This window comes from Zosterops lateralis (genome assembly GCF_965231275.1).
Source record: "Zosterops lateralis genome assembly, chromosome: 8".
NCBI lineage: Eukaryota > Metazoa > Chordata > Aves > Passeriformes > Zosteropidae > Zosterops > Zosterops lateralis.
The window spans coordinates 23508673-23519550 of record NC_139768.1 but is presented as its reverse complement, the minus strand read 5'-3'; the positions used below and the strand labels follow the sequence as shown (position 1 = coordinate 23519550).

Sequence of the window (10878 nt, the reverse complement as noted above, 5' to 3'; positions counted from 1 at the left end):
GCACAGACTGTCAAGACTCCCTGGGAATTATGTGTATTTTCTCTCTTTCTCCCTCATACAGAACCCATCTTCCCTCTGAATAATTACTGCCAGAGCTGAATCAGAGCCTGCCAACGCTGCAGAAGAGAATCCAACCCTCTTCTACAAACTTTCAAAACAAATATGACTTCATTTTGCTGATTTTTTTTCTTAATTTTTTTACATCCACTGTCATTTGAATCTCTTTGAATAACTTGAGTGAGGCGTGGTACTCAGGAAATCTTTGGGCAGACCCTCAGCTGGTGTTCAACTGGCTTCAGAAAAGCACTGCTCTGTTACATCCTGAAGATGCCTCCCAGTGAATTTGAAAAGCTCTCTTGGAGATTATTCACCTCCTGTGAATGCCACTGGGGATGTCATTTTAAGGATTTTAGCTGGTAAGTCAGAGGACAGACAATAGGATGGGACAGAGCCCAAGCAATTAACTCTTCACTTGGTTTTATTACTGGATCCTGAACTGGACTCCCACAGGGAACCTGTAACATGTTAGTCAAAGGAAAAAAGGGCAAAACTATAAATAATTAAAAGTTTGGAAGATGAAATGAAACAGCAGCCTATGATTTGCACACAGAAACTTTAAGAAAAACCCCAACAAAACAAAATAAAACCCAGAAAGACATTAATTGAAACCTTTAATCCTAGCAAAGTATTCATTCTGAGATAATTATTGCCATAAAACCCTTTGACACTGACAAGAGAACTGTCTTCAAAAGTTCCATACGTAAGCAGCTTGGAACTTGAGAGAGGAGCTGGCAAGGATGAAATCCTGCAGAGATGGGAAAAGGAGGGAAGAGTTTGAAGGGAACTGAGCCTTCCAGTGTTAGGTCATTCCTCTGTGAAAACATGTTTTCATCTATAAGAGACTGAAAGAGGAAAAGGATGGGGAAGATTTGCCAGCACAAAGCCAGTTCCTCCTATAAATAAGAAACCAGTGGGTAAAAAAAAAAAATAGTAGCAATAACTGGACCTTGGAAGGCATTTGGGACAAATGTCAGCAATACAAGGTGATTAAAACCAAAATCTCACAATTCCTTACTCGTGGTGCACAAAGTGCTGCAATCTAAAAACCTCCTGCTGGGGTTCCTCTGCTCTTCCCAATTACAAACCTTTCTGAGATGCACTAAATTAGGGTTGCCACTGTCCTCTGCTCCAGCCCTGCTCACTTTGGCACTTCCCCAAAGACAACAGCGACTCTTGGAGCACAGCAGTGTTCAGTCCCTGCTCCATAATCCTTGGGTTTGGTTTGTGTTCCTGGGAAATGACACCTGCTTTTAACAGAGACAAGGTTGGCTGAGATATTCACTGCCCTTTTCACCCTCTGTGCACTGGCTAAGAAGCTTTAGACTGACAGATAAATACTCTTGCCAAGAGTCCAAAGCCTCTTTTCCTCACCAGGAATATTGGTACCAGTCCCCCAAAAGTGGTGTCCATCAGTCCTGCCTGTTGGGAAACTTCCCTCTCCTGGGAAAATGCTCCAGTCCATGCTGATTTCCTGCTGATTAGTTATTCCTATATAAATTCAGATAAAAAATGGCTTTGGCATCTTTTCCCTGAACATTCCACATGGCAAAAGGATGTACTCATCAGCAACTCATTTTGTTGATGCGTTTTTAAATGTTTTTAACAGTTACATAGTTAAACATGTCTAAAACAAATGAAAATTTGAAACAAAACTATTTGGGTATTTTTCCCTTTTTTTCTCATTGAGTGTGATTTTGTACTTTAGAAGTCACATAAATACTTGATATACAGAGGGGTAGTGCCCCAGGTTAATGCAGAAACAGTTTTCCTTCTGCTGCTCCAACACAGGACACACTTTGCAATTTCTGTGTGTGCATTAGATCTTCTCCCAGCACTCTCTAGGGAGAAAATCTCCCCTTTACTCTCAATAATTAAGAGGCACAAATCCTTCAGCACAAAAATAAACTGAACCAGAATTTGAATCAAGTTCAGAAGCAAACCCATCTTTTTGGCATTAGATGCAAAATAAAGCTTTCAATCACACTTATTAATGCATTTTCAAGCATTTCCCTTTTGCCACATCAGAACAGATTTTAACTGAGGTGTGACCTTTAATGACAACACGAGCTCCTACTTTTATAAGAAAGCTGGGCACTTCTTTCCTTTCCTGTAGCTATTTGTAGCTAAAAATTCCACATCTGAGATCATTCCTGCTCGGTGCTGCCTGGGAGCTGCCAGGACTGAAAACAGGGAAAGGAAAGAAAGAGTCCTTCAGGACTGAAAATAGGGAAAGGAAAACCCGGCCCCTTGGGCTGAGGTGATTTCACTGTGCGAGATTTCACCGTTCCCAACCCTCTCCATTCGCTGATCTCTGCTGCCCTCTCCTGCAGCAGCTGCAAACTGAATAACTGAGTGATTCAGTGAAATAATTCTATACCAAAGCTGCTGTGGTGAGGTGTTTAAACTCCGAGGGGATGGGGCAGGAGTTTTAGGAGTAGGGAAAATTTAATCTGGAAAATTTAAATGCTCATGACAGGATATTGGGCACAGCAAGGGGCAAAATAATGATAATTGCAATAATGCTAAAATGATAATGATAAGGCTGATAGTGATGACAGTAACTATAATAAAAATAATAGGAAAAATGGTAATAAATTAAATAATAATATAATCATTAAAGTTGGAGAAGACATCCAAGATTAACAAATCCAGTTTTTGACTTAATCCCACCATGCCCACTAATCCAGATTGTCCCCAAGTGTCACATCCACTTGTTTTTTGAGCACTTTCAGGGATGGTGGCCCCACCACTGCCCTGAGGAGCCTGTTCCAGTGCTTAACCACTCTTTAAGTGAAGAAATTTTTCCTAATATCCGACCTGAGGCTCCCCTGGCCCAGCCTGAGGCCGTTCCCTCTCCTCCTGTCCCTGTTCCCTGGGAGCAGAGCCCGACCCCCCCGGCTGTCCCCTCCTGTCAGGGACTTTTGCAGAGCCACAAGGTCCCCCCTGAGCCTCCTTTTCTCCAGGCTCAGCCCCTTTCCCAGCTCCCTCAGCTGCTCCTCATGGGACTTACATCCCTGAATTCATTTAAGGGGTTATTGCAAAGCCCTGCAGTTTCACAGAAACACAAACGTTTCAAAAGTTCATCAAACAGGAAAATGTGGAGGAATGGGAAAGAGAAAAAAAAATGGGCTTTGCAAATAATTTTGTGGCCGAGGAATTTGCCTACAAAGCAGCCAGAAAGGATGAACAGATGATTTCAGTGCAGTTCAAAGAATGTGCCTTGGCTTTTTGAGGAGATGGTTGTGGCATTAAATAAGAATAAACTCCCTCCACACTGGTTTGGTCCTACTAGGAGAAAAAGCTGCTACCAGAAAACATCACATCCAGGTGATGTCTGACAAATTCCCTCCCTGCTCTCTTTCCATATTAGCCAGGCTGCTTTTCCTTGCATTAATCTGCCTTTCAGCTGCCTTTTAATCAAAGCCAGGCTTAACTTTGCAGTGGAAAAAGAAAGCAGATGCTGAGGTAAACCACAGAGTAGAACTGGAAGAAACAGTCAGAAAGAAAATGCTCTTTGGCTTGATAAGGATTTAGGAACTATTTTTCTAGAGGGAAGGGAAAAAGAAAATGCTCCTTTTTTTTTGCAACTTGGAAAAATGGTCATGCCTGCCTTCTTTTCCCAAATGTATAAAGCATGGACTGGTTTGTACAGTATTTTGCATGTGCCAGCTCCTATTTAGTAGTGCAACATAGAAAAGGCAAAAAAAAAATCAATGCTGACAACTTGAAAATCAATCTTCAGATTGTGGAAATGAAATTTTTGTGCTGTCAGCAATTAAGGAACAAGCAAACAAGTACTCCAAGCCAGCCAACAAGTACTTCAAATCAATGTTCTAGAGAGGGATTGTGTGCAAACACACAGAGATTGAGATCCAGTATTGCCATTACTGTAGGCGCCAGTTAAAATTCCAGATGCAAGAAATTATTGAAACAGAACATGATAGGAAAAAAAAAAGACTCAGATATTTGAGGGGAGGGAGGGTTTTGGTTTTTTTGATGTTGTTTGTTTTGGGGGGTATTTTTGTGTTTTTTTAAAAATTTTATTTTTGTATTTATTAATAAATGTCCTCAGGTACCCAAGGCAATTTTCATCCCCAAAAGAAAAGTGGTTGGTTACCAAACCACAGAGCAAAAAGTTCATTCAGGAACCAGGAAGATAAGACCAAAAGCTGGTCTTGAAAAAATGACATCTGCAGCAGCAACCTTGCTGGTTTTTCTAGCACAAGCAAATGCTGAAGCTGAAGCAACACAAAAGAATTATACAGTAAATCCAGAAAAGAGATACAGAGCTCTGGAGAAGCTCAAAACTTTTTAAAATAGCTGGTCCTGCACTTTACATAAAACACCAGATGAACTTATAAAGCATTACTAGAGATAGAAGCCAAAAAGACAAAAAGAGGTTCGTGTAAAAAATTCACAAACAATGCTGGAAAAAATATTTCCAGTGTGTCACCTAATTACACCATTATTCATGAACCTGTGGTTGGATTCCAAAAGCAGGGAAAAAAATAAATTACTCAATAGGGCCATAAACATGAAACCAGCTTGGAAAAATGACCACACACCAAAAAAAAAAAAAAAAAAAGGCAGAAAGATGACCCTTCTTTTGCAACTGAAATTTGCTGCCTGTAGCTTTGTATTAGTTACAGCGAGTGAAATAAAAGCCAGACAAGTCTAATGTAACTCTATTATCTCCTGCTACACCAGAGTGAAAAGTAATAACACTGCATTTTTTTTCAAACCACCTGTTGGCACCTGTTTTGCCCGATGTATAACACTATCACTCAATAAACCTCTGGAAAGGAGCCACAGAACCAGGGTTTGCCAGGGGGAGCCTTCCTGACCTGCAGTCACCCTTTGCTAAATGAAGGAGCTGTGGCCATGACACGGAAAAAAAAAATAAAAAAAAATGTATTTTCAACTTGGGGATCTGATTTCCAGAAAGAAAACCTTTAAGTTGGGCCAAGAAAGTCACCCTGGAGAAGTATTTAACAGTTTTGCCTTCACCACCTGCTGAGTTTGGTCTAACAAGGAACTTTGGCTTTCCCAGCAGCATCTGCTCATGAGCTGTTCCCATCATCCACAATTCCTCCTTTGGATGCTGCATTTTCAGGGAAGGAGGAGAAAACAGCCAGGTGGAAGGGGAATTTTAACCTATGAATAATTTCAGTGAATAGCATGGAAATAAACTTAGTACCACCTAACTGTAATTGCTTCTCTAGGATTTTCAAGACTGAAATAAATTCACCACTTACCCTCTGTGAATGCATTTTAAATGTGCTGCTCCCCTCTTTTGGGGATCCACACTTTGTCTTTTCTTCTAAGTTGTTACAACCAAGCCAGAAAGCCGTTTCAAATCTCAAAACAGAGAGCTCCACACTAATAGCAAGTTAAACACAAAAGAAATTCTAGAATTTATAAAAAAACCCCCAACTTTAACAACTAAAGTCTAGATGCTCTATTTCAGCTACATTTGCATGTTTTCTGGTTTTGTTCTGCCAGAGCAGATGGAATCAGGTGGATGAGGTGCCAGTTATAATCCCTCAAAGTGTGCCTATTTCTTCCACCTGGACATTAAATTTTACTTTTTCCTGTATTTCCCCTTTTAACTGGTCATTCCACACCCAACTCATTACAACTTAATTTGTTCAGATGGGCTGAGGAGGCAACAGGGCAGAGTTCTCTATTACAGGAGGCTGGGAGCTTCCTGATAATCAATTCTTTAAAATAGGCTGTGTTTATACAACTCCAGCCCCTGTTTGAAGTGATTTGCAGGAAATCACTTCAATTATCAATTAAATTGTGAGGATGCACTTTGGTAGGAGAGCTTGATTCACTACGTATAATAAATACTGGTCAAGAATCAGGCATGCTTCAAGAGGAGGATGTTTTCTTTTGATTAAAGGAGCAAAATATGAGAGGGAGAAAAGCACTTTGGACATGGACAGCAAAATTTGGCTGCATTTTCTGCCAAGCTCTGCCCATCTTTAGGGAAGGCAGGATTCAGATCTGCAAAGGGAGTTTGTACTGTCCTTCCACAGAAAAGAACTTCAACGAGTTCAAATCCACCAGTCTGCTTCTAAAAAATTAATTTCATGTTTTTAAGGCGTTTCTTTCCCCCTGGAATCAACAGGAGTGGACAAAATGCACTTTCCCTGTGAGGTAACTGTGAGATCCCAGCTACACAAAGCAATGACAACACGCCACTAACTGGTACAAGGGGATGTGAAGTTAGAAAAGAATTGAAATCAGCTTGGGAAATGAACAGATATTGACTTTGTAATTTAATCTTTCAGTACTCCAACCTTTGGAGAGGCGAGAACACAGCTCTGCTGAACCCCTCTGTGAGTATCCTGTATTAAAGCTGTCACTTTTAAAGAAAACACTTTTGCTTGAGTATCTGTAAACACCTCAGCAGCATCCACCTCCTGCTTTTGCTTTGTCATTCTCCCATTCCTACAGAAGCCTTTTAATAAGGCTTCTTAATAAAAATAAGGATGGGGAATTAATAACTCTTTCCTCATCCTTATTTTCCCTCATTCTTATCTTTCCCCTTCCTCATCTTCAGCGTTTAAGTAGAAACTGAACAATTTACTATCAGAATTGCCAACTCAAAAGTATCAGTGGGTCACTACCAGTCTCATTAAAGAATTTTATGCCACTGCTTGGATCTATGGGTATGTTTGTTTACTCTGAACTCATTAGTGAATGGTTCACATAAATATCAAAGTTGTGATGAATTATTCTGAGAAAGAAATAAGTAATTACAGAAAACTCCCAAACCCTGCTCTTTTGTAAGCTATTAATATTCTCCTTCTCCCCAGCAATTAAATTTTTAGTTGAACTTTTAGAACATAATTTTGGGTGGCACGTGATCAACCAAACCAAATCCATTCCCACTGAAGAATCTGTTACTGTCCTCATTTTCTGTCTCCAGAGTCAGCTACACCAAAAATGATCTCTCAGATTATTTGCTCAGACACTCAACATCAACACTCTGGGCCAGGTTTCTTGATGTATAATAAATGCCTCTCTCTGGCTGCAGAGTCCCTAAACTGGCAGACTGCATTTTAATGAAAGCAAATGATAAATAATTAGCAATATAGCACTAATCATTTTTACACTGCAATCAAGCATTTTGGGTTGTCATTTTCCCTAATTATTCCCCCTGAACCAATTCTATGTATATGTCTGTACACAAACATATTCACACACCATTAAACTGAATTTTTTGAGAAGTACGTTAGAAACTGACCCAAGTTAGGCAATTTTAGACACTGTTGGTCAACATGTTTAATTTACAGGCTGCCTTTATTGTGAAACACATCGTGATCCAATTAAAACTCTAATTAGGGCCTGCCTTTACTGAAGCTAAGCTGAAAGACCATTTTCTGGACTTTTCACTGACAGAATAAGTAAATCCATTTTCATAAAACTGAAATATTTTGGACTTTTTTTAAGAATCACATCAGGAACTGAAAAGAAATAAGCTCACTTTTAAAATTCAGCTCTGCCAAAGGAGTCCCATGACAATATTCACTGTCAGCTTCCCTCGGGTTGTACAAGCACCAGTGGAATGTGAGCACACAGATGTGGAGAGAAACTGCCCGTGGGACTGACTGAGCTCCAGAGATGGACAAATTTCAGATGCTGCACTGAACTGAAGACAATTTATGCATCCCTGCAGACTCAATCTTATGCTTGCTTTTTTGGTTTTTTTTGTTGTTGATCATGGAAAGCCGAAATTATTCAGATAAAACAAGGAGAGGGGTAACCAGCACTAGTTGTGCTGCAAGATATTCTCCAACTCGAAGTTCCTCATCTAGACAACACAAATGGCCAAAAACTTCCTCCTTTCCAATGGTCCTCGCCTTTTGCAAAAGAATATTTAAACAGTTACTGATTACTCTGCTCTGCTAATCAAACATCCCAGTTAATTAATGGTTAATTAAATGGCTGGTGTTCAAAGACAAATGCATGAAGAATCTCTGTGTATTGACCTGCAAACACAATTTTACCATTTCCCTCATTGCCAAGGATGGTCAAACACAGGTTCCAGAGTTATGGCTTCACTGCTGACAGAAGCTTCAAAATGTAGATTATAAACGGCAGTATTCACAGTGCTTTGAGGAAGGAATTCTCAAAGGAGTTTAAAGGAGTTAAAATCATATTTATTTTAAAAATTCATTCATTCACCTTCTAGGCTGTGAGAACAGAAGGGGAGGGGGTTTCTTTCATCACTTATTTCTGTGCTTTGCAAAACTCAGGATGTGCAGACCGTGTCCTGCTCTAATTTAACCCACACAAATTTTATGTTTGCTGCTAAAGCCTGGGAATTAATACTGCTCAAACACAAAGTTTCATTAGAACTAATATGGAAAATGTGACTCAGATGTACAAAGGATAATCACTTCCTCTATTAAACCCAGCCCTGAGCATTGTTCCTGTCCAGAAGGCAAAATGACAACAGTTGCACAAGCAGCACTTCATTCCAGGACAACAGATGATGGGTTTGTATTAAATCAAGACACACAGAGATTTTAAAAATATTTTTATTATTGTAATGAGACTGCAATATTATCTAAATAAACTTTTCAATCACTATTACACTCTATTTTCCTCAGGAAGGTTCCAGTTGGGAATGCCACAAAGTATCCTGCAACCTGCACACTTAAAAGTTTATAGAAACATTCAGTATTAAAAGGCCTCTGCAATATGTTGTTTTCTTTAAAAAAAAACCCCATCAGAGTTATAAATCCAAGTGTACACTGAAGTAGATTTATTTCAGAGACCCACTGACAAACAGCTTCTGTCAAAGAACAACTCTGGGTGTGCTCACCACCACTCTGTGGGAGCCTTGTCTACAAGGGCTGCTACAAAAGCAAGAGAAGGGATTGAGCAGAGTTGTAGCAGTCAGTGTGAGCCAGAATTCAGGCCACTGCTAATTACAGTTAATTTTGCTTAATTCTGTTGCTTACGTAATACTTAAGGCAAATTTCCTTGTATACTCATTTTCCCAAGCTAAAGCAACAACATAAGCACAGTTCACAGCACACTGAACAAAAGGTATTTTATGGTTATTTATGTAAGATGTGGCAAGAACAAATACTACACATTGCAATTATAAGTCCTACTTTTCTGTTTAGAATGATGAAACTCTTTTTCAGTTTGTATTCAGAAAGACTTGAACAATCCACTCTTTCCAATTTTATCAGAAATACTATTTAAGATTTGAACCAAAAGTTTTCTGGAGCTGGAAATGTCCCAAAGCTGATGGGCTAAATGTGGTGTCCTCAATACATATCCACAAATCCTTGAACAAAAGCAGAATCCAATGCACTTACTGCAAGTAGACAACACAAAAATTACATTCAAATGAGAGACATTTTATAGGATTCTTTTCACGACAACAAATTCAACTTCAGTAGCTCCAACAAGCTGGGAAAAAATGAGAATTTGGGTTTTTAGCTTAAATGCCACAGTCTTCAGTTTGCAAGGACAATGTACCATCAGCACCCACAACTCAGCTGTAAAACTTCTCATCAGTAATACACAGAAAAGACACATCTGACATCAGAAACAATAACACAAACAAGTACTGAAATACTGGCAAAAAAACAGAAAAGAGGTTTTTGGTGGCATCCTTCTATATGTGGACTGTAAGATATGTTAGCAGGAGAAGTATCTAATGAAAAAGCCATTGTTCTGGCTTTGCATAATGGTCTTTTCACCTTTTGTTAACCAGACATTCAATAAGAAAACAGTGACTGAGGACAGCACCAGCAGTGTCCTGACCTTACTGCTCTGGAGGTAAAACCTTCTGCCATCCTTTGACAGGCAGAATTCAGTCCCCAGGGAGTGCACACTTGAAAATAAAATGGAATATAACAATCCCTTAACTGAAAAAACTGACGTTTCATGGATTTCTGGAATGTTAGGACAGCAACATTTTTAAGTGAACCTGTTAAAGATTCCATCCCAGGCAGTTATGGAAATGACATTACAGTGAATTGATTTAAAATAACAGTAATTTTAAACAAGAAACTTGACTGAGAAAAACATGATGTTCCAGGAAAGAACTGTGTGCTTTGTGATCTCTGTTTATTTTAAAATATATTTATATTTTTACAGTACAGACTCAATCATTTTTACATATAAATACAACAGCATTGAAGTTCTATTAAATTTTGAGTTTTAGAAGTAAATGGACCAGACTTTTTCACAGGTATGGAACTCTTTCAGAATGTTTTTAAATTTAATTCTTGCTACAGTTGAAAAAGTGGAAATATTATTGTATAATTTTATCATAAGCTTCTTCCCCCTCTTGTGAAAGTGAAGACAAATTTAACAAAAGGCAATACCACAGTTCTTAGTCCTGACTTTGAATACATTTAACAGTATTTGCTCAAATCACATAGATCAGCTATTACAGTGATTCAAGAAAAAAGTGTATTTTCATCACCCAGTGGAATCCCAGTCTGCCAGAGAACCTCACAAACACAGAATTCTCACTCCTGAGTCACCTCCTCCTTTGGCTGTTTGAGCTCAGTCAGAAGCTCCTTCCCACTTTCTCCTGCTTTTGAGGCAAAGAGAGCAGCTCCCTCCTTAAAGCCCAGGAGCTTCAAGCTTCTGGCATAATCTGCATACACAGCATGGATCAGTTTATGTAAATGAAGCATTAAGGAAAACACAAATTAATAGCAAAATGAAACTCAGAACCCCTTTTTCCCTCCTTCTTACTCCTTGGCTCTCCCCAGGTGAAAATGCTGAACGTTGCTACCAATTGTGCTAATAAATCCATTACTTCTCAGCACAAAT

At 39.1% G+C, this 10878-nt stretch overlaps 1 protein-coding gene across 3 annotated transcripts in view; it reads right to left on the bottom strand.

Annotated features, from left to right (window-relative positions):
* Positions 1-8594: 8594 nt before the first annotated feature.
* Positions 8595-10878, bottom strand: part of WDR11 (WD repeat domain 11) — a 35004-nt gene continuing 32720 nt past the window's right edge. For all 3 annotated transcript variants that reach the window (XM_083866471.1, XM_083866472.1, XM_083866473.1), the window contains exon 29: positions 8595-10726. In XM_083866471.1, coding sequence (XP_083722597.1) covers positions 10569-10726 — 158 coding nt within the window. In that variant the 3' untranslated portion in view covers positions 8595-10568. The remainder of the gene's footprint in view (positions 10727-10878) is intronic.